This window comes from Pelobates fuscus, chromosome 2 (genome assembly GCF_036172605.1).
Source record: "Pelobates fuscus isolate aPelFus1 chromosome 2, aPelFus1.pri, whole genome shotgun sequence".
NCBI classification, from domain to species: Eukaryota; Metazoa; Chordata; class Amphibia; order Anura; family Pelobatidae; genus Pelobates; species Pelobates fuscus.
The window spans coordinates 54,432,154-54,456,988 of NC_086318.1; the positions used below are offsets into that span (position 1 = coordinate 54,432,154).

The window sequence follows — 24,835 nt, forward strand, 5'->3', positions numbered from 1 at the left end:
CTTTTGAAATACTGTGGGCAATATTAGGAGCTTGAGGCATATTAAAGGCAAATAGGAAGTTGGCGGACGCTTGGAAAATACTATCTAAGGAAGTTGAAGTTTTCTTTAAACAATTAGATGGTTGCTCAATGAATCCACAATGCATTTATTTTGGAAATCACAGAATACTCTGTCACTTAAACAAATAAAATACAAACAAACCTCAATTTGTTAAACTGATCACTGGGCTTTATCTGAAAATGTAATGTTTGCCAAATGTTGCTGTTTCCTTGTGTTGTTAACGGTCTGTTCACCGGAATTTTCAGAGATTCTCTGGCCGCTCAGCTGGAAATCACGCTAACCAAGGCAGATTCCGAGCAGCTGGCTCGCTCCATCGCCGAGGAGCAGTATTCTGACCTGGAGAAAGAGAAGATTATGAAAGAGCTGGAGATCAAGGAGATGATGGCTCGTCACAAGCAGGAGCTTGCCGAGAAATATGCCACAATAACATCTGTACGTAAGATGTACACACCAGATATTTACCGCAACATTATTTCTGATCCAGTATCTCACTTTGAGGCAATCCGCTGTCCCAAATATTTTTTTTTTTACGGTGTAGTGTTCTTAATATTCATTTTCTTTGTCCCCTGAATTTCTTCTTATATTGGCAGTACAGTTTAGTTTTGTTCACAGTATTTGAAGAATTTTGTAAATGATTAAAACTCTGTAAAGGGAACAACTCCGTAAGGCTTGTCAATACAAATTTCTGTTAGCCCCATAAACAAGCTATTGGAAGATTCTATATTTTACATAAAATTGAGTTAAAGCTTTATTGAAGTTTCCTGTAGAATCGTATTTATTGAATCAGAGTACGTCCTGAAAATTGCTAGTAATCTTTCTACATGCTGACACAACACCATTGACTTTACTCGCGCAACAGTCTTGTGAAATGACTCTCCTCTTCTTTTTTGCTTTATATTGCTTCATGCCAATCAGTTCTGCCTATTTCCTATTGGTGATATATTTTTTTGTGAGATGGCATTACCCTTTGCGCATATGTGCACCTTTTATTTAAAGGGACACTATAGTCACCAGAACAACTACAGCTTATTGTTTTTGTTCTGGTGAGTAGAATCATTCCCTTCAGGCTTTTTGTAGTAAATACTGTATTTTCAGAGGAAAGGCAGTGTTTACATTACAGTCTAGGGATACCTCCACTGGCCACTCCTCATATGGCTGCTAGAGGTGCTTCCTGGGGCAGTGCACAATGTGCAGCACTGCCATTCAGTGTCTCCACCTACTCCATGGAAAAACTGAACTTTCCTCATTGAGATGCATTGATTCAGTGCATCTCTGTGAGGAGATGCTGATTGGCCCAGGCTCTGTTTGGTTTGTGCTGGCTCTGCCCCTGATCTGCCTCCTTGACAAGCTCAGCCAATCCAATGCTTTCCTATGTGAAAGCATTGTAATTGTCTCAGAACAACAGTTCTCATGATATCAGCCAAGCAGGCAGATCAAGGACAGTGCCAGCAGCAGCAGACTGGAATAAGAGTAAGATTTTTACTATATTAAGAGGGGAAGGGGGTTGCTGGGGGCTAGATGGTGTTTTTAACACTTTAGTGTCAGGAATACATGTTTGTGTTCCTGGCCCTATAGTGTTCCTTTAATGCTGGTAAGCAATTTTTCTTTTAATACAATAATTATGTCTATGCCCTTTTACAAAATGTATATGTCAAGTATGATGTCTTTTTTTCTTAAATAAAAGTCCTTTGCTATTATTTTGTTCCTAATAAAATTCTCTTCCCACAGCTAGAAGAAGCTAACCGGACGCTAACAATTGATGTAGGCAATTTGGCTAATGAGAAGGAGGATATGAACAACAAACTGAAAGAGTCCCAAGAACGTAAGTGTCTATAACTTAAGATAATAAAAAACATTGTAAAACATTAATAATATGTATCTGTATGCAAATATTACCATTTTAACATTAACCATACTTGATCTGTACGCTGGGCTGTCCACATGCATGGATCAAACAAGCCTTGGTTAACTTGGGATTTCCTCTGGGTCTCACGTCAGACTCCAAGGTTTGGCATTCTTTCAGGATAACAAACAGTAATGTCTGCTGGAATTGGTCACTGCAGAGCAGGTATGGACCCCAATGTTCCAAGCAGAACAAGGCAAGCATTAACCTCTCTGCACTGATTGTTCAGTCACTGCCCTTAGTGCCTGTGATTCCCTAGAAATTATCTTAACCATGTAAATCCTTGGACACTTCTGCCAGATCTCCCAGTAACAAAACTGATGAAGAGTAAAACTCAAACTGACTTATGCCACTAACCTCCTGGGAATATGCCTTCATGTTTTAGACCGGTAATAATTATTAGGAGACTTTTAATTTTTCCAAGTTGAATTTATACTTGCCCATAGCAAGTAAATTATCAGAATCCTGTTTATGATGTACTGCCAATACATTCAAATCCCAAATATGTAGATTTCTGCTGTACTTTTAGAGAGAGAGATTCATGTTGGTTTATTCACAGTCTGTGAAAATTCAACCAACCTGTCACAGTCAACTCAGTCTCTCATCTTTCCACCGTTGATCTAGTTATTGATATTGACATAATGGGAACATTTATCACCCAACACATTTGTTAAACAAAGTAGTAATTATTTAGCTTGTCTGGCTCCCACCCTAAATGGAATAAATACGTACTCTACCTGCGTGCCAATCTTGCCACAGCAAGTAGCAGCACTTCGTCAGTCAGCATATGCTCCTACAGATGCATTGAGTCAGTGCTTCTCTATGGGAAGTGTTTACCATCTACTTGCAAAGAAGTCCCTCTAGTGGCTGATGGAGTGACTGCCACTAGAGGTGGTTTTAGGCAGCAGTGTAAATACTGTATTTTCTCAGAAAAGGCAGCGTTTACACTGCTCAGCCTGCAGGTACAAGTCTATTTGCCTCAGAACCACCACATTAAGCTGTAGTGGTTCTGGTAAATATAGTGTCCCTGAAAGTCCTCTCCTAAGCAGTTAAAATGCTTTGGGCATTGTAGGTTCTGTAAGATTATTTTTATTTGTTTTGTTTTACTGAAGGATCTGGTGTACCAATGAATGGCAGCATGTTCTAATATCTTGCCGAAGGCAGTTGCAATATTAGCACTAGAAAACAAGTTAACCCTGCTTAAAGAGTCCATGCATCATGACCACTTTAGTGATTTAAAGTGATCATGGTGCCCGAAGTCTGTCAAGTCGCAGTGTTTCGCTTTTTACTGTGTGGATTGAATTAACCTTCTGTATATGCTGTATATTGATTTGCTGTTTCCGTGCAGAAATCGGGCATCTGAAAGAGGAAGAAACCAGTATTGTAGTCATCAAGTCTCAGTTCGAGAAGCAGTTGCTGAATGAGAGGACACTTAAAACACAGGTAAGTGTTTTGTTGCCCAAAAACATGGAGTTGGTGAAAGCATGGTCCCTTATTCCGTTAAAGTGGCTCTTTCACCTCAAACTTGCTATTCTCTTCCACTGTCAGCATCCATTATTCTCTTTATTTTAATTTTAAATATGGCAAATGTCCATGTGGTATGTAACAGGTTACAGAGTATTGTTCCTGTATACCTTTTGTATTAAAGTGATAGCTTTACTTCCAGAGCAGTGTCCGTTCCTTGTTCCTTAACCCCAGTAAATGCTATTGCTGCATTTACTAAGATAGATAACATGGCAGACGTTTAAAAACAAACAAAAAAAAATATCTTCCCCTCTGCTTCCATGTTGTGGCATCTTTGCCATCCCTTGTTCTATTGGAGAAATTGTATCGCCATTATGTTCAGCAATGCCAGACGTGATCATGGACTGTGCATACAGCACTGCAAAAGTTATATCATTTACCTAATACATTTCAAATAAACTATAGAGTTAAAAAAACAAAAGTAATTTTAACACCTCTTTTAGCTAACTTTTACATTTTTAGTCGTCTCCTTGTTCTAAGATTGATGAAGTTACAGACAGTCCCTGTTTAATCTTTGTTGGTTTGTTTAATTTTTTTTATTTTGTCGATTTAAAAAAAATAAAATACACAAGGTTAAACTGACCTGGAGATCTGATCTATGTGATTGAACTCCTGTGGATTTAACTGAAACCAAGAACTGGATTTATAAGCCATTGTTCTCTAGGAAATAAATATTTGAGCATGTTCACGCACATTGAGTGGAAGCCATCACTTTGTTAGTGAATGAGCATTGATTTACAGGGTAGTAACAGCTGCTCAGTTTTCTGGGCTTTCCCACAACTTGGAGCTAGGCTGCATTATGCTTTAAATGTCCTTAAAAAAAAAAAAATGGTAAGTTCCAAACAAGCTCCAAAAATACAGTTTTGTTCTGTGCTTTAATAGGTTGTAAAGATTTTCATGAATCATTCTCTGTTGGGAATTTTCAATCTTCTCTCTGCTAGGCTGTAAACAAACTGGCTGAGATAATGAACCGGAAAATTCCCACGAAGCGTGGACCGGACATGGATGTGCGACGAAAGGAGAAGGAGAACCGGAAGCTGCAATTAGAACTGAAATCTGAGCGGGAAAAACTGACTCACCTTGTCATCAAATACCAGAAAGAAATGAATGAAATGCAGGCGGTAAGAAATCTTGCAAAAATGAGACTGAAAGGGGGCTTGCTGCTGATGGGTGTGTAAACTACAAAACTGACAGTGACACTGTATCTAAAATACATTTCTTCTGTTAGCCACGCTACAAAATGTTTTATGTTAAAGATACAATGACTTTATATAAAAGAACCTCAGTGGTTCACAATTCTCAAAGCACAGAAGCCCTCTACGTATAATTTTAGATTGTAATCTATTTGTTTTGTTATCACAGTGTACAAATTTAAATTCTGTAACTGACCTGACCTTCCCCTTTTCATCTAGACTTGTGATGGCAAGTCCATGTTAAACATTTCTGTTTAAATTCACAAAACGCATGGCCAAACATTCAGTTTTGTTCCCTTGCCTGTTTGGTGCTACCAAGAGGTCTAATTATATTTTAGTACTGCTGAATCCTGTATACTCTGTAAATATATTTTTACAAACCTTCTCATTGTCATTTCACATGTTCAAGTAGTGGGCTTGTTGTGCCACAAAGTCTTTCCAGTGGTACTAACCCTTGTTGGCAAGTGTACCATAACCACTAACCTAAACCTTAGTGGTTATGGTGCTTGGTGTGTCCATTTAATAATCTTTAAACCTCATCTTGAAGACTAATTCAAATTATTTTCCTAACAGCAATTGGCGGATGAAAGCCAGGTTCGTATTGAGCTGCAGATGGCTCTAGACAGCAAAGACAGTGACATCGAGCAACTCCGGTGCCAGCTGCAGACCATCAGTATCGGTCTGGACAGCACAAGCATTGGTAGTGGACACGGGGACGCTGATGCAGATGACGGATTTCCAGGTAAATTTCTTTCCTCCTATAGTATAATTATAGTGGAAATAAGATTTAATTTCAAGATGCATATTTTCAGATCAATTTTGATGTTTACAACATTTTGTTTAATTTAGTAAATGTGCATCTTAAAGTAAAATGTATCTGGCTCAGTTGTGTTCTTGTGGTTTTTTCACTACAACAAGCATACTGACCAGCTGTATACAGATGTACAAAAAAGGAGAGTACCTTTTGTCAGCTGGCAATATGTTATGTTCAAGAGGAAATTATAAATCAGCCTGTTAGATTTAGTGCATGAGAGCCCTTGCGCTGTATAAATAATTTTATACGTTTGTACATATGCACATATATAGACTTTTCCATTATTAAATTGTCCTGAGTATATTGTCCTGCTCATCATTCCAAGATTGGGAACAGAGAATTTATTCATGGGTAATGATTGTAGTTGTAATCCATGTAGGCTTATTAGTAGAATGTCTCCTGTCTTGCGTTAACCATTTAGCATTACCATGCTATATAAAGGCAGCATTGCTGATCTCTTTTGGGTGGAAGTTAATTGTTGCATAATCTTAGTAGTAGAAACAGAATCTAAAATAGCCGGTTTAATACAGTGAAGACTTGGCTGATTTCTTGCAAGTATTCCTTTCATACCAGACAATGGGTTTGACTTGTTTTATAAATACTGGATTTGCAGGCACAATACTCTGCTATTCACATTCATTTATTTTTTTCTCTCTAAACCTGTTGTTTCGTTAAAGTTGCCTTATTAGTTCAGGTCTCGTACGAAACGCCAGATGTAAATTTGCTCTTAGTTACTCTGTTAGTGAGAAGACTGCGTGACCACTGTGTGTGATGTATTTTTCTTTTGGTTAAACTGATCTTCTTTTTATTCTTCCTGTTTCTACTTACAATGTCTAACATCTCATCTGCACTTTCCCTCCCATTTCATGCTGGTTTTCCAGTTCACATCACTCAGTCCCGGACTATGGAGTCCATGTCTTTCACCTACCAACGTTCTTCTACTTCTGTCCGCATTGCCACTAAGCCCTCGCGTTCTCGCTTGCTTCTCGACTCTGATTCTGACTCAGAGGAGGAACCGTACCCCAGTACACAAGCCCTCCCAGAGCCTGATAGCGATGATAGTGAAGGTGACATCGCTGTGCCACTGTGTGCTGCACTGTGTGGAGCCTCTAATGTCTTCTTACTGCCCCTCTATTTAACACGAGCAGTTGTGTTACACATTTTGGACACCAAAGCCTTGCATGAATACTGACCGCATGTGAAGTGCACACAGTGTTTTCTGTTTGAAATTTACATCTGAGCAAACCTTTTTAGGTCTTCAGTAATGGAATTTCCATAGGAAGAGAGTCATGTAATGAGATTCTGCATGTAGTCTGATAATACAAGCATATTGTAGTATAGGTGTGAACAACGTTTGTTGTCCTGCTGAGTGGAGAGTAGATCCTACGTCATAGTGACACATGGAGGTAATGGTAGAGTGGACAGTAGATCCTGCACCGTAATGTTAAGGATCCTAACCCATAATTGTAGAAAGGAAATACTGGAGAGTAGCTCTTACACCAGAATGGCTCAGTGGAGAGTAGTTCCTTAATCATAACGCTAGATAACTAATAGATAATTGGGAGTAAATCCTGTGCCAAGATGGCTCAGGGCAGAGTAGATCCATAACAGTAGATAATAAATAATGGAAGGTGGAAAGTAAATCCTGCACCATGATGGCTCAGTGCATAATAAATCCTGCACCGTGATGGCTCAGTGTATGGTAAATCCTGCACCATGATGGCTCAGTGTATGGTAAATCCTGCACCATGATGGCTCAGTGTATGGTAAATCCTGCACCATGATGGCTCAGTGTATGGTAAATCCTGCACCATGATGGCTCAGTGTATGGTAAATCCTGCACCATGATGGCTCAGTGTATGGTAAATCCTGCACCATGATGGCTCAGTGTATGGTAAATCCTGCACCATGATGGCTCAGTGTATGGTAAATCCTGCACCATGATGGCTCAGTGCATAATAAATCCTGCACTGTGATGGCTCAGTGTATAGTAAATCCTGCACCATGATGGCTCAGTGTATGGTAAATCCTGCACCATGATGGCTCAGTGTATGGTAAATCCTGCACCATGATGGCTCAGTGTATGGTAAATCCTGCACCATGATGGCTCAGTGTATGGTAAATCCTGCACCATGATGGCTCAGTGTATGGTAATTCCTGCACCATGATGGCTCAGTGTATGGTAATTCCTGCACCATGATGGCTCAGTGCATAATAAATCCTGCACTGTGATGGCTCAGTGTATGGTAAATCCTGCACCATGATGGCTCAGTGTATGGTAAATCCTGCACCATGATGGCTCAGTGTATGGTAAATCCTGCACCATGATGGCTCAGTGTATAGTAAATCCTGCACCATGATGGCTCAGTGTATGGTAAATCCTGCACCGTGATGGCTCAGTGCATAATAAATCCTGCACCGTGATGGCCCAGTGTATGGTAAATCCTGCACCATGATGGCTCAGTGTATAGTAAATCCTGCACCATGATGGCTCAGTGTATAGTAAATCCTGCACCATGATGGCTCAGTGTATGGTAAATCCTGCACCATGATGGCTCAGTGTATAGTAAATCCTGCACCATGATGGCTCAGTGTATGGTAAATCCTGCACCATGATGGCTCAGTGTATAGTAAATCCTGCACCATGATGGCTCAGTGTATGGTAAATCCTGCACCATGATGGCTCAGTGTATGGTAAATCCTGCACCATGATGGCTCAGTGTATGGTAAATCCTGCACCATGATGGCTCAGTGTATGGTAAATCCTGCACCATGATGGCTCAGTGTATAGTAAATCCTGCACCATGATGGCTCAGTGTATGGTAAATCCTGCACCATGATGGCTCAGTGTATGGTAAATCCTGCACCATGATGGCTCAGTGTATGGTAAATCCTGCACCATGATGGCTCAGTGTATGGTAAATCCTGCACCATGATGGCTCAGTGTATAGTAAATCCTGCACCGTGATGGCTCAGTGTATGGTAAATCCTGCACCATGATGGCTCAGTGTATGGTAAATCCTGCACCCTGATGGCTGAGTGGAAAGTTAATCTTGCACCGTGATGGCTCAGTGGAAAGTAGCTCATGCATCATAATTGATCAGGGAAGAGTAGATCCTAACTCCTAATTTAGTGGACAGTAGATCCTGCATCATGATGACTCATGGAAGAGTAGGTCCTAAATCATAACGTTGGATAATGGAGAGTAGAACTTAAATCCTGCACCATAAGGGCTCAGAGTATTGAATGGAGAGAAGATCCTACACCGACGTAAACATGCTATAGTGTTTACGTCGGTCCTATTTGGATTGAGTTATAATTCTGAGTTTAATAATTCATTAACTGTGTTATCTAGGTATTTGAATTTTCATGTAGCATTCGATGGTCATTTTCAAAAACAATCTTTCCAAAGGGCAATTGTTTTGTTTTTTGAAGTTTCAAATTCCTTTTATTTAAAAGATTGTACATAGAAAGCAAGCATTCCATTCCAATAATGGAGTACTATGTGTAATAATATAATGACCATCTTTTAGTCTTTGAAATAAGAATGACGTTATGTATGCCATAATGCTGCAAATAATGTTCCAGAAATAGCTGCATTATGGCTTGTTTAAATATTATTATTCTTTATTTTTCCTTTATATATTGTAACGGCACCCCCAGGCATAAAAGGGTTAAACCGCCGTTTAGTAGATCTTCCCTTCCAGAGACACAGGCACAGCTACTGTAGACACCAATACACCGAACCGGACAAGCATATGAATGCTGTAAACAGCCAAATAGGAAAAAACATACGAAAGGTTTACACTCCTAGCAGTCGAACTGGAACAGCATACAATAAATCCCCTCAAGAACGAGACAAGGCTCCGTTTTGAGGGTCAAGCAGGAACAGACAGAGCTGTGGTTTTATTGTTCTTATATACACATTAGTACCACCCACAGGGTTTTGGAAAACAACCAGTAAACACGTACAGTACACTCAGACACTCCCACACAAAATCCTCCCCTCTGCCTGTGATACAATTACCTTACACAATGGGTAATGTAATTATCACAAGCCAAGAAATACAGTTTTTCTACATTATTCATAACTTTAAAAGTATGCATCACATTCACATAAATCAGAATCCGCATACTCCAAATACAAACATACGTCAAAATCATACAAATTGGTCCAGTGGTTCAAAAGATAGATCATAGTCCTTTGTGACCAAATGAAGCATGGCTTTTCTGCCCAAAACCAGTTCCACAGAGTCTTCTATCCTGGAGATAATTGGGAAGTAATCCAATTATATCCAAGGACAGAGGCAAAACTCCATTGAACACATGGCAACAAAAGACAATAAAATACATAGAAATATATAACTGCAGCCATTGCATAAAACAGGTACATTCAACATATCCCCAGATAGCTTAGATCTGAGCGTACATTATTACTGAATGGCGCTCAGATCACACACATACAGTTCAATTGCCATGGAGTCAGTCTTTCACATATTCTTTCATTATACGAATGGGCTCCATGGCATAGCTATCTGGGGTATCACTATTCAAATAGGGCAAGTACCGAAGGACCCGGCTTTCATGTCTTTGCTGGGGAAAATCAAGCTTTTTAACATAAGCCATAGTCTAACAGGGGCCGAAGTCTAAAGGCAGCAGGCAGGCAACCAGGCTCCTCCAATGCAATGTGGCGAGATTGGTCTCGTCACATATATAAACCCCAAAGGATTAGACAGTATGTTATATGAGAGAAACTGTTCCATATTATACGGGAAGTGGGACAGCGGCTCTTTACATTTAGTAAAAAACTATTATTTGTAAGGTTTTATTTACTAACAAATGTTGGCTTTAGTGTTTGGAAGTTGCTATGTGCATGCTGATAATTGGATTTGGAAATGCTTTACGCACAATATAAGCTGTAGTGAACATTTAAATAGTTTTTTGTTTGTGGTTTTATGCTGATATGGCTGTTTGTTTTGTTTTCGGTTTTTGTTTTTTTTGTTTAGTGTTAAGTATGGTTTTAGCGGAGATGTATGTTATAACATTAATAATGCAAGTGCAGAGAACACCAAACCATTTTAAAAATTAAATTTAAAGCAAAAAAAGTACATTGTGTGTTGATAAGAATTTACACAACTTGTGTCATTTATTAAAAAGATGTATTAGGACGTCCATTCAGGCCATTTGTGTGTCTGTCAAGATTCTAAGACATGCTAAAGCATCACAGACATATCAGTGTTTAAGGAATCCTAACGAGAGGGTATGACCTCTGGGTTTCTCTAACAAAGATCTGTCTTAGTACCTTACATAACAGAAAAGTTAAATTATTACTGTTACTAGATTTAGAATCTTTATGTAAAACCACGGTCTACGATTTCATTGATATTATTGATATTCCATGAATTCTGTGTCGAGTGTATTTTTCAGACCAACTGTGAAGGATTTCCAAAGGAATTGCATAGATTATGCCAAAATTAGCAAAGTTGCAGAATATTCTTTGTTTTGACTTACAATTTCCAGTTCCCTTGTAAATATTCCACAATACATGGTTTATCCAATAAACAGAACGGTAATATATTTTATATATAGGGTATACATCTGTCAGCCTGTAATTAAAGAGTTTTACTGATACACATGTGCATTTAGGTTACTGATGATGGGATCTGCAGAAAAATAAGTATTTTTTCAAATATCTTTGCAATAAATGTAACATTAGCCCAGGATTAAAGATCTACTTGATCCTAAGTAAACAAACAACATGGGGTCAAACTAATAAGGCCCCTTTGTTGGTTAATATGAGGTTTACTTTGTAGTAAGGTTAAATGTTTCAGCTTGTCAGGATTCTGGGACATGAAGTCAGAGGAACAATTCATATAGAACTCATTTAATAGGATCAATCTACTGAGACATACCTATAAAACACAATATCTAGATACATAGACATTCCACTTTATAAGTCTTAATATAATTACTCCTATTTCCCCTTGACAAGCTTACATCCCAGTTGCTGAGCAGTCTCACTAATATGCACAGCACTGTATATTCACTGTACCATAAGGATTATAAGGCACTCACATTATACTTTCCCAGGATCTGCTCACTCTTTTTCCAGTACACTTCTTTCTAGTTACTAGATAACAAGGACATTATCCCTTCAGGTAGTTGTGTAACGCCAAGATACTTAGCATCTTGTTTACTAGTATTTGAAAGTAAGTCACAGTCTCACGATGGAATTTGCATTGCCTGACATGCTTGCGCCTTTGACCGTGTGTTGCTGGAATCTTGTGTTTTTTGTTTTGGTTTGTGAAGTGAATGGCAGTCACCTGGATTTGATAAGGATTGAGTCTTACTTGTTTTATCTTGCGTCCCTGCAGAGTCCAGGTTGGAGGGGTGGCTGTCTCTCCCTGTCCGCAACACCAAGAAGTTTGGGTGGATTAAAAAGGTGAGAATTGCTCTGCTGCGACAAATACGAGTTGTGTGTGCTTTACTTCAGTATGTTGCATTTTAAATGTTCTTAAAATGTGTCTGTCACCAAACATGCAGACGACAAATTCAACTTGCACCAGGTTTTCTTCCACCTGTATGGAAAAAAATGAATTCTTCATCCTTCATTAATATTGCTTGTTCACCACATATAAAGCTCTAAAGCAGAGAGACTCTTATTGACTTTATTTTTCTTCTCCATTGATCAGGAGTTACTGCTACAGGTGTAAGTGTTTGTCCTTTGGTCTCAAACTATCCTCCCCCCCCCCCCCCTTCTTTTTACAGTATGTGGTTGTGAGCAGCAAGAAGATTCTGTTCTATGACAGTGAGATGGATAAGGAGCAATCTAACCCCTACATGGTATTGGATATAGAGTAAGTATTACTCTTGTTTTCTATGCTGTTTAATTAGCATGGACCGTGGCATCACAATTCATAGGAAAGCAGGTAACACATGGCAATCTATAGATTGTCCAGCAGAACCAACGTGTGAGTCAAGAAATCTGATCTTTTAAAAGCATAACAATTCCAGGGCAGTTATGCTACGGATAAAGCCTTAAATCCTCATAGATTGTAAGCTCTTTTGCGCTGGGCCTTCTTCACCTCCAGATATCCTCTTCTTATAATTGTACAACGCTGTGGAACATGTTGGTGCTATATAAATACTAATAATAATAAAAAAAAGCCCTGGTAGCTCTGAATACTATTATTTATCATACGCATGGTTGGTGAACTTGTACATTGAAAGGAATGAAAGAAATTCCACATTTCAAGGTGCATTGTAAGAACAGATGATTATTATATCCTGATATGTAAAACCATAGGACTTTTCCCATGACTGTATATATTAAACTGGAGTCATAATTAGAATGGCTCAATATTAGAACTACAATGCACCTTTAAATGTGAAAGTGATATATAAAATATATTTATATACACATACATACACACACACCTTGAATCCAGCCAGGATTATCTCCAGTGAACTATGAAGCTTGAAGAACATTTTGGCATGAGTGTAGTGCAAACTATTATTTTATTGTGATTTTTTTTATAATCTGTAGTTTCATTTCTTAATGTAGCCATTTTACATGTTGTTCCTTTATAGCAAATTGTTCCATGTGCGAGCAGTCACACAGACTGACGTGTATCGAGCAGATGTCAAAGAGATTCCCCGGATATTTCAGGTATGGAAAATGTGCTATTGCTTGTCTGGATATTATTTATTATGTTCATTATCTTTGTTGTAGTTTTGTAGATTGATCAATCTAGGTGTTCTGTTTCTGTTGTATAAGCATAATGTCAAATAATGCACCTACGAACAGATCTTTACTTAATAATACAATCGTGAAGCAGGGCTCAAAATTTCACTAGCCATTGGCAAGTAGAAATTCACCCCTGGTGGTTGTGCCGTGAGCCCTCAAGGCTTGCAGTGGTGAGTAACATTTAAGGGCTGGCTATTGGCATAGGATATTTAATTTAAATCCCTGCTTGAAGCATGACATTAACTATAAAATAATCAAATAGTGCATATAATATAATAATCCGACTTAGATTGACATGATCAGTTAGGGAGAGAGCTGCTTATGGGTGGAGTGATCAAATTTGTTGGATTGTGTAGGATTGGTGAGGAGGTCAAATTAGTTTATGGATGGGTGGAAATAAGAGTTTGCCACACTTGATCCAATCAAACTGTAACGTACTTGCTAAATACAAAGCGTCTTTACTTCTCAGGAAACCAACTTTGGCCCCAGATTTATTTTTCTGATTAGTTAATTAAACAACATATAAATATCTAGTCATATACATAAACAGCAGGAATAAAATGGCATACTTAGAGATCTGAAGACCAAATAAATGTGCTTATCATGAATATCATGATCACATTTGTGTTCCTTAAATTAACTCCATTTTAGCACAGAGCAAAAACAGAAGTGAGTCTGTATCATGTGTAGTGAACAGAAGATAATCTGTGTATAATTCTTCACGTCTATGTATTATCTATCAGCGCACCATAGGAGAATGAAATTATACAGAGAGATGGCTGAACCAGATTAACATAATTTCAGAATATTGTCGTGCGGGTGATCAAGATGCATTATTTAACAACACTAAATATCTCAGGCTGACCTCGATGAATTGTGTAATAGAAAAAGGCAGGACTGGAAGATCCTGGGGGAGGAAACCAATTTCATTAGCCGTCATTTAACCAAACATAAAATAGAAACAATATAAATGACGTTGTAAAAAATGCTGGCGTTTATTTGTAAAGAGTAAGCAACTCTTACTACAAACTTAAGTTGGACATACAATGCCTAATTTTGTTTATTCTCAGAAACTAAATTGGCACTTTATATTGGCTTTTATTCTCCAGGAACTCATGATTCACAACACTTTCCTATCTTTTGTTCAGTATTTCTATGTATGCCATCAACCTATACTGTACAATGCGATAACTGCAGTCACTCTCCCTGTGTCTAAAATAAGTCTGGCTCTGTTGTTTGTAACCTTGTTACTAAGTAAGTGTGTCTCATATCTTCTAGATTTTATATGCCAACGAAGGAGAAAGCAAAAAAGAACAAGAATTCCCAGTTGATACCATGGAGAAGTCCAATTATATTTGTCACAAAGGGCATGAGTTTATCCCCACGCTCTACCATTTCCCTACTAGCTGTGATGCTTGTATGAAGCCTTTGTGGCACATGTTTAAACCCCCTCCTGCTTTGGAGTGCAGGCGGTGCCATATCAAATGCCACAAAGACCACATGGATAAGAAAGAAGAGATAATCGCTCCTTGCAAAGGTACGTCAAACACTCGTTCACGTTTTTTTGTCTTATCCTGCTTATGTAATGCAAGGTGATTTGCTTTTCTGCATTTTTACTTCATAAGGATTTTTATAATAAAATAGTCCATGGTTTATCCTGGGATACACAATTTGTAAGAGCTGCAGTGGAATTCATGTGATTGGGTGAAGCCAGCGACAGATTGTGTTAAGAGCTTCCTGCCTGCTTACATTAATGAGCAGTATGTATTTGATGTTAAGGGAACTGTAGAACTACTACTCCCATAATTCTTTGTCAGTACGTGATTGGCAGAAAGTGATCATTGATATATTGAGACAAAACAGGTACACAGGTATTGGTTTCTATAGTGACGGATCCTTACTTATCAGGGCTGCAAATATTCCAAGCGCTGCTGGTGCATTCAAAATGCTCTGAATTGCATTACTTGTGCAGTGCAATTAATCACGTGCTCATGCTGCACCTGACATCATTGTTTACCTGTAGGTGTATTTGCTAGGCACCCTCTATTCTAAAACTTGACTTATTTATTTGACCCTTAGCAAAAGTTTTACTTTGCATCAGTGTACTAATTCTTTCAATTCTTAATATTCATGTTTTTCCTTTCCAGTAAACTTTGATATTTCTACGGCAAAGAACCTCCTTTTGCTTGCAAATTCTACGGATGAACAGCAGAAGTGGATTAGTCGGCTTGTTAAAAAAATCCCCAAGAAGCCTCCAACGCCAGATCCCTTTGCTAAATCCTCTCCGAGAGCTTCCATGAAGGTACCGCAAAACCAATCCATGCGACGGCCTAGCCGACAGCTCCCTCCAAACAAACCCAGGTAATTATCTTGTGCTAGTGTCACTACCATAATTTGACTTGTCCCCACGTGGGCCTGCAGCTAGTCCCATTAGTTTAATATATCATTTTTATTTGAGAAACTTGTTTTGTAAGATATAAAAACATTATCGTCAACTCTTAAACCTTATTACCCATCGTTTTAGAACGTTTAAGAGATAACTGTAATTTTTAATGGCAAGTATGTCTACAATACACCATATATTGTGTGTGCATACTGTCTTCTGTGATGCATTTTCCTCGTAACTCATTTCTATAGAGAAACATTGATCAGTACTAGCCCAATCCCAAAGAGTTGGGGGAAGAAAGACACATGCCACTGGGTCTTTTACTTCCCCTATTTAGTCACCAGGAGACGATTGGGTTTGCGGAAAATCCATAGTTTCTCCGTTTGCTGGGATCAGTTGCAGCTGCATATGTTGTGATCTTTATTGTAACAATATAGCTCAGCTCCAGTTGGATATAGTAAACTATCCAAAACTTACAGTACTCCGGAAGGGTCTTAGTATATAGTAACTAAATTTTATTTTGGGGGGGTAAATTGTTCCCATTTGCTCCTGTAATTTATTGCTAGTCCAGGAATGTCCTTTGTTGCGATCCTAATATTTATTCTTTTTTTCCTGTTTGCGGAGTAAAATTTCGATCCAATTTTTATTTTCTTTGAAAATCCTTTAAGCAAGATAACCTTTTATAAAATGTGTTTTCTGTAATGATTATGAACACAACTCATCTCACTTTCTGAATGGCTTCAGATCTTAATCCCAAACTAGGAATGTTATTTTTATTTTTTCCCCTCTTTTGGGGAGCTTGAGTACTATTTTAATTGGTGATTTGCTCTGTAAGCAAAGATAATTTGCATTATCTTTATCTGGGTATTTCAGTTCTCATCACACCATTCCTGCTTTGCACACACATTGTTGTAATGATATCGGGGGATGATTTAATTATATTATAATAAATAGTTTGTAACAAGAATAGCAAACCTGGTTAAGATTTGTTTTACTGTGTGTGTGTGTGTGTGTGTGTGTGTATATATATATATATATATATATATATATATATATATATATATTTGTGCAGTTCCATCACATAGTGTGTTCTAGTACAGTGAGAACCAAAAAGCACAAACCAGATTTGTAGGGATACTTTAGCTCAGGTATTTGTCCAAAAACATTCAACTTGGTTATCCGTTTATTGTTTAGAAACCGTTTTATATTGACATTCATGGATAACTCTCTCACAGGCTCTTGTAAAATCAGGTCCCGACGTATGCCTGTCTGGCATCTAACTTACAAAAACATTTGCAAACCCCTTCATCATTCTGCATGCCTCCCCTTTCTTAATGCTAGAAGAGATTCCGCATATACTGTTTTGGTTACGGTTTAAAATCTCTTTACCTGCCTTGCTACTTTCATTGATGCTTGCATACACATTGATCAGCCACAACATTAAAATCAGTGACAGGCGAAGTGTATAACATTGATTACTGTACATTGTTACAATGGCACCTGTCAAGGAGTGGGATATATTAGGCAATAAGTGAACAGTTCTTGAATGTCATGTGTTAGAAGCAGGAAAAATGGGTAAGTGAGAAGAAAAGGGCACAAGGTTAGGCTGGAAGAAAGGAGATTTAATCTAAGGCAAAGGAAAGGTTTTTTGGGGGGGGGGTTGTTTTTTTTACAGTAAGAGCAATAAGGATATGGAATTTTCTGCCTGAAGAGGTGGTTTTATCAGTCCATACAGATGTTTAAACCGCAATTGGATAAATACTTCCAAAAACCTTACATACAGGGATATAATTTCTAATTAGTGGGGTAATAGCTGCTTGATCCAAGCCATTTGGGGGTCAAGCAGGAATTTTTTCCTAGTTTGTTGCAAAATTGGAAGCGCTTCAGACTGTTTTTTTTTTTTGGTCTTTTTTTGGATCAACAGCAAAAACATATGTGAAGAAGGCTGAGCTTGATGGGCACATTGTCTTTTCTTTTTTTCCCCGCAATGTAACTGTAACTATGTAATGGAGTGACTTCGACAAGAGCCAAATAGTGATGGCTAGTCTACTGGGTCAGAGTATCCAAAATGGCAAGTCTTCTGGGGTTTTCCTGGCATGCAGTTGTTAGTGCTTACCAAAAGTGGTATAAGGAAGGACAACCATTGACTCGGTATTAGGGTCACAGACTCCCAAAGCTCATTGATGCATGTTGGGCACAAAGGCTAGCCTGTCTGGTCCGATCACACAGAAGAGCTACTGTAGCTCACATTGCTGAAAATGTTTATGCTGGCCATACTAGAAAGGTGTCAGAACACACAGTGCATCGCAGTTTGCTACGTATGGGGCTGCATGCCCATGATGACCCCTGTCCACAACCAAAAGCGCCTTCAGTGAGGATATGAGTGTCATAACTGGACCATGGGGCAGTGGAAGGTTGCCTGGTTAGATGAATCACGTTTTCTTTTCAATCAGGTGGATATAGCTTGATGTATGTGCAGCATTCACCTGGGGAAGATATGGCTGCAGGACGCACTATGGGAAGAATGCAGGCTGGTGGAGGCAGTATTATGCTCTGGGCAATGTTCTGCTCGGAAACCTTGGATCCCATGCATTCATGTGGATGTTACTTTGACACAAACTACCTACCTTCAGATTGTTGCAGACCACGTACATCCCTTTGTGGCACTGGTGTTCCCTGATGTCAGTGGCCTCTTTCAGCAGGGTAATGAACACTGCAATAAATGTTCAGGAATGGTTTGAGGAACATGACAAGAGTTCATTCAATGTGCTGCCTTGGCCTCCAAATTCCCCAGATCCCAATCCAACTGAGCATCTGTAGGATGTGCTGGTAGAACTAATCCAATCCATGGAGGCCTTACTTCACAACTTGCAGGACTTAAAGGATCTGCTGCTAATGTATTGGTGACATGCCTTGTCGCATCCGATGTTTTCACAGCACGAGGGGGCTGTTGGCAGCACAATTTTAGGCTGGTGGTTTTAATGTTTTGGCTGATCAGTGTATCTCCTTCATGTACTGCTTAATGGTCTTAAGCTAAAGCACCGTAGCTTACAGTCTATTATTGCTGTTGGAGTTTGGATTGTGTTGGACACCTTGCATCGTTTAGTTTGTTACTCTATCTAGACAGATTTCTCATGCTTCACTTTATACGCCCCTTAGGTTGTCACATTGCTAATTCACAGCTTCATTTTCATTTTCTTCTGTTACTAATTTTATTTTTAGCCCCGGTCCTGCACTTCGAATCATACTTCATTGATCTTTCTTTAACACTTTTCATATGCAACAGTAAGTAAGAGCTACCTAGCTTGTTTCATAGTGTCATGGCTTCCTTTGCCCTACTGAGCATGCATCTCCTTTGCAGGCTGCACTGGAACATGTCAGATGTTTGTGATTTGTTCCAACCTATGTAGACCCCTGACATTTTATCCAAGAAGGTGTATTTTCTTTTCACCGACCGCTTATTAAGTAAGCAGTGAGTGTCAATTGATTGATTGGTTTAATTTAATTTGCCAAAATGTATCAACTTGCTGCATATTGAACAATCCTCAGTCATATCACCAAAACCTTGTCGGAGATTAATTATCCCTGCTTACGGCTTGAAATCTATGGCAGAATATTTTGGGAAGTCTTGCTTTTATTACTAGCGGAATTGTTTTTTTGCTTGGACTCTGGTTTCACAATGCTTGAATGACTGGAACTAACGACTGCCCTTTCCTGTCTGAAGTCTTTACGTACTGACCAGCTAAGGCTTCCAGCTTTCGTTTCCCATCTCTCCTCCGGAACCAGAATTTAGTTACTGTGATCTAAGGCAGGCTTGTTTCATCATACCATAGTTTACTGTATTTACAGGATGAAATATTGCTTCTGCTTGAGGTCCTCGTTTGATTATTAATTTATTTTTCATTCTACTCTAAATGAAACCTTCATGTCTGACTGCATTAGTCAAACTGGGTGGAGTATGCAACGCCCACTAGATTTCTGTAGCATGAGCAACACTCTCTAGATTCTTATAGTGTGGACACTCTAGATCCATGTTTCTCAACCAATGGTACGTGTGCCCCGGAGGGTATGAGCACCAACGTCTGGGTACGCCAAGAACTGGCTGGCTGGCAACCTTGGTGCCCCCTCCCCGAGGAGGTGGCCGTCTGTGCACTAAGGCAGTGTAGACACGTGCTTACCCGGACAGCAGGTGCCTACTCTGCTCAAATACACTGTCCAGAGGAACAATGGAGGAGGTGGCGAGGGAGCTTTATGATCTTCCAGCACTTCGTCCTGTGGTGATGCCAGGTTATGAAGTAACTCCGTCATCACTAAACGACTCACGAGGTAGCTGTGCTGGAAGAGCATGGACACAAGGGAAAGGGAAAGGATGCCTTCTGACCCCGTGGAAAGGTTCAACTCTACCAAAGGTTAGTTGGTTAGTTGGACTTAAATAAAAATAATAATTTGGTAGTTTGTGTGTGCGCGAGAGAATGCGTTTCTGTCAGTGAGTGTGTGTTAGTCAAATCAGTGAGTGTGTGTGTGTCAGTGTGTCAAATCAGTGAATGTATATGTCAGTAAGTGTGTCCTCTGTGTGTAACTATGATGTGTGTATTATATTTTAATTTTGTGACCTTTATACTTCACATTAAAATGTAATCCTTGCATGCGCAATATTCACATTATGTCATATGTATGTTATAAATAATCATAACTACCTTTAATGTGGCTTGTTCTCCAATTTGGGATTCGGTTAAATATTTGTGTCTACATGTGTCATTTAAAATGTAAATCAATAGAAATTCCTTTTTTTTTTTTTTTTTTTTTTTTTAAATGGAAGGGGAATTTAGGAAAAAAAAAATGTTTTAGACTTACAGGGCTACTTTGCCATAAAGGGTTGAGAAGCACTGCTCTAGATCAGTACCTGTCCTTAATTAGTTTATATAATTCGAAAAATATGGAACTGGCTGGGGTGATGAGAACTGTGATAATTAAATTTATTTTTATTTTTATTTTATCTCCGCACTTTGCAAACCTGAAGAGAACATTCCTTAAATATTTTGTTACCATCATGAAACTGAGGGGATCCTTGTACGACAGAAGTTCAACTATATTGTTTTTGGTCCTCCCGTCTTCCTCTGTTATAAATACTAAAATATTAAGCCATTGCTCTGTCTATGCTGGACTAAGCCCCTGCTAGATTTAGCAGAGCAGGGCATTAAAATTCATAGTTCTCTTTGTGTTTTTGTTGTTGTTTTTTTTCTTTGTTTTCTTTGCTTTTAATAATTAAAAGTGACCTCCAAATCCTTAACAAGAAAACTCCTGTTGCAGCTTACTTGATCTGGCATTTAAAGATTGGGATTGGTCTCTGGATGATGTAGAGGATGATGATGAAGATGTGTTTGATTTTTGAAGAAGTGCACTGGGTAACAAAAGCTTGGATTAGATTCTAGTGAATGGTTTGCAGAGATGGCCTTTCATGCCTGCGTTCTTTGTGTGTCCTGCAATCGGACTGTTACTTTGATCATATGAGCTTATTATACTCCGTCCATATAATGTCTAAATAATCATGTGGGCATTAAAGAGAAAAGCATCTGAGTGACTTCTACCTTTGTGCTGTTATTAGTATTGACCTGCATGAGCAATACTACAGAATGATGTCTGTTTGCTGTTTGCATTTAAATTCTACTCTTTGATTTTGTGTTTTGAAGACCTTTATTTTGGTTAATGGTTGTTTAAAAAAAAAAAAAAAAAAAAAGTGTGATAAGAGGTGCAGTTGGGGAACTGAAGTGTAAACAGACTTTAGATTCTTCAACTTTTATTCACAATGAGATACGTTATTTAACCTGGTCTGCCCAGCTATAACATTGCTGACTATATTCTTAACAGCTGTACCTAACAGCATATGCTGACCCACCCCCAAAAAACGAAATAGATTGCGATCATAGAATAGTGATGCTTCCATCATAAAGTGTGTTTTTAATTTTATTTTTAATAGCTACGAGTGTTATTGCATTTATACCAGATAGTTTAATCGCACAGAAATCCTATCCAGGAAAATCTATTTGTATAATTTTTGTTTCACATTTATCCTCATTAATGTGTAACAGGTAAGTTGTGGGTGCACTCCTGGTAGGTATTAAATTTTGCTTGTGAATGCGCTAAAGTGTGTTTTAATGAATGTTTGAAGGATAACTGCAGTAACCAGGTCACTAAAAGGCCTCTAAAATTAATATATTTTTTTTCAATACTTTATTTTATTGTGACCAATAGAGTATACAATGAGTACATTAAAGTCCAGTAGCATCTTGGCATACGCAATGCAATACTTAACAGAGGCATCTGTAATAATGGACATGCAACCACATTTCTAGGCAGGTCTGGCAGATTAGTAATTGTGCCTATATAGGCAAACGTAACTTTCTTCTAAATAAAACCGTACAGTTAGCTTAACACATCTGTCGTAACTAATTATAGCACACTTGTGCCTTTGTCTGTGGGTCTTTGACATCTAATGAGTGGTTGGTTATCATTTGCTCACTTGACGTATAGCTTCGATCACTCAGAGGAGGTAGAAAGAAGATAGAGAAGAAGGAAGGAATAACAAATACAACAAAGAGAAATCACTCCCGTGGTCAGTTATAGAAAACCCATCCACCCCGTATCCTGCTATAGGGTCACCATCCGGCCCCATTCGCCGCTCTCTGTTAAGTTTTGGTTGGGCGAAGGAGGAGAGGCGGGGAAGGAGAGGAGGAAAGGGGGGTGGTGGAGCAGTGTTCCTGTATCCTTAACCCTTTTTTTATTTTTATTTTTATTTAGTGGATTATACATCAATCAGACATTTCATAAATTACAAATATTTTAGGCGGGAAGTATCACTGTCATGAACCCATTAGACATTCTCCCCCCCCCCTTTTTTTTGCCGTGGGGCACATTAGAAGGAAAGGGGCACTGTAGCGTTAGGAATACAGTTTCGTATTCCTAATGCTATATTGTTCCTTTAATGAGTTAAGTCGATATGCTGGCTAAGCATCATAGGTGTGCATATGCACCACCTAGAGGAGGGCTTAATACTCTGTGACACCTGTTTAGTTCTCTGTTGGCACTTTTGCATGTGTTTTAGTTTGCTTGTGGTGTTTTTGAGAAGGAAAAACAAGACTAGCATTTTATAAACCAATACCACTAGAGCAAAAAAATGTGTTCTTTGTTTTTATTCTGCTCCGTTCTATAGTCATAAGATTATTCAATAACCGTTACTCTACCAGGTTTCGTAAACTGTCTCAGTAGAAAGGAATTCCGTAACAACCAGAGTCAAGTCCATGCATTGTTTTGTGTTTGTTTTTTTTCTTTTAGATTCCAATCATATTATCTGACATTTTTTATGTATCCTATCAATTAGTATATTCTGTGTTCCTGGTTGTGAAGACATTATACTTCCGACTGTACGTTTTATTCGTCTTCTAATATATTTTCTTTTTTCTTTCCAGCTAACTGCCTTCTGTGAATGCAGTCCCCATTTCAAGATCTTTTCTTCCAATTTAAATAAGACTGAAATACACAATGATGTCCCAAAATATAAAAAAGCAAAAAAGTGAAAACTACAAAAAACTATATATATATTTTTTTTTTTCCTAAGAGACAGTACTATATATATCAGAGGTTTACAAAATTGTTGCTGCAATATATAAATATATAAAATTTGTTATCATCTGACCAGTGGCTTTGGAATCCTCAGGGTGGTCAGAAAACACACTGGGATTAAATATAAGCAAACCTGGGATTTTCTTCATCTTTGGCTAAAGACTACACATTGTCTAACAAATTAGAGGCAGTGTGTGAAGGTGCCTCTAGGGCTGAAAACGATTAAATGGTTTCACTTGGAGAAGACAGTCTCATGAAGAGCAGAGATGGGGCAATACGCCACTTCAATACACCACTCTGCCTCCGGGAATTCAACACTACATGGATTAATCAACGCAAGGGCCACAACTGATGGATCAATAACCTCTTGGTGCTCCGTACAGATCAGATCACAACATTGGCCAAGAAAAGAGCGCCTTGGTTCACAGACCATTCTACTGTGTATATATTTGTATTGTACTGTACCACAAGAGGCTTTGTGAGAACGCCACAATTTATTTTTGTACTCATTGACTGATATACCATTACTTACCGCAGTTGTAACTATGCACATGTACGAAGCCATAGAGTGGAACCATTTTTGGTCCTGTGTACTGGGACGAAAAAAATAAATTGCATGCAAGTGCTGAGCAGCTTGTTTAAGATTTGATCCTGAAACATTTTCTTCTTTTTTTATTTTTATTTTTTCCCTCTATACAAATGGATACCTTCTGTGATATCTATGAATGCCTTAATTTAAAGTTGTCAATTTATTTTGACCATTCCATCTCTCTCTATATCAGATCTTTGGACGCAAACGTTAAGATTATTTTGTGCTGGGGAGGGAAGGGGGTAGCGCGCACTATTTTTTTTTTTTTTTACATCTATCAGAACATTGCCAGTCTTTTTCTGAATGTATTTAAAGTAATTTGGAGATATTACAAGTGTTTGACTGCACATTAACAGAATGCATTGGAGCTTAACATATCTTTTAATCTTCACACCGATATTTCTGCATCTCTTCTCCAAATCTCTATATTAATATTCACGCTCTATTCAGTACATTTCATTAAGTGCTATGACCTGTTTTGGCCTTGTTTAGGGTTCTAGATATGTTTTTATTTCTTAAAACAAAGAAGCGTCTGTGATTTATATTTTTATAAGTGTTCCTGGCACATGTTCCTACAAGGCCTGTCACATGCTTCATTCATACTGTACATCGAGGGGAGTTTAACCTATGGCTGTCCATTCATTGATGACCCACAACTTCGGTGATTCTCCAAAAGCCCGTTTCTAAGTCCGTGTGTGGTTTGTGGCTGAAGAGGATTATAGGAGCTGTTCTCGATAAATGGATAGAATGCTGCAGATTGCCTACGGCTGCTGTAGATGTATTTTTAATATTTTGTAAACTGTTCTCTAGTGCAGAGTTCTAGGTATACAGAGACATTTCAAACCAAACGTTTGCAGAATGTTTAGTTGGGAAAACGGCGAGGGCCTCAGAGGCACTTGCTTGAATTATTTTTACATGGTCTTATTAAAAATATATATATAATTTATGTGGGCTCCTTCATTCTGTATGCCTAACTATCCCTCAAAAGTGCATGTTTTA

General features: G+C 38.5%; 1 protein-coding gene across 3 annotated transcripts in view; it reads left to right on the forward strand.

Annotated features, from left to right (window-relative positions):
* Positions 1-24,835, forward strand: part of ROCK2 (Rho associated coiled-coil containing protein kinase 2) — a 176,085-nt gene that overhangs the window by 151,187 nt on the left and 63 nt on the right. Inside the window, exons 22-34 of one of the 3 annotated variants that reach the window (XM_063442154.1) lie at positions 306-492; positions 1,789-1,882; positions 3,312-3,406; positions 4,429-4,608; positions 5,254-5,422; positions 6,376-6,561; positions 11,869-11,936; positions 12,263-12,351; positions 13,085-13,163; positions 14,520-14,778; positions 15,389-15,602; positions 20,938-21,032; positions 23,094-24,835. The exon at positions 23,094-24,835 is cut by the window's right edge and continues 63 nt beyond it. In XM_063442154.1, coding sequence (XP_063298224.1) covers positions 306-492; positions 1,789-1,882; positions 3,312-3,406; positions 4,429-4,608; positions 5,254-5,422; positions 6,376-6,561; positions 11,869-11,936; positions 12,263-12,351; positions 13,085-13,163; positions 14,520-14,778; positions 15,389-15,602; positions 20,938-21,019 — 1,702 coding nt within the window. In that variant the 3' untranslated portion in view covers positions 21,020-21,032; positions 23,094-24,835. The remainder of the gene's footprint in view (positions 1-305; positions 493-1,788; positions 1,883-3,311; positions 3,407-4,428; positions 4,609-5,253; positions 5,423-6,375; positions 6,562-11,868; positions 11,937-12,262; positions 12,352-13,084; positions 13,164-14,519; positions 14,779-15,388; positions 15,603-20,937; positions 21,033-23,093) is intronic. The other 2 variants (XM_063442156.1, XM_063442157.1) reach the window with 2 other exon arrangements.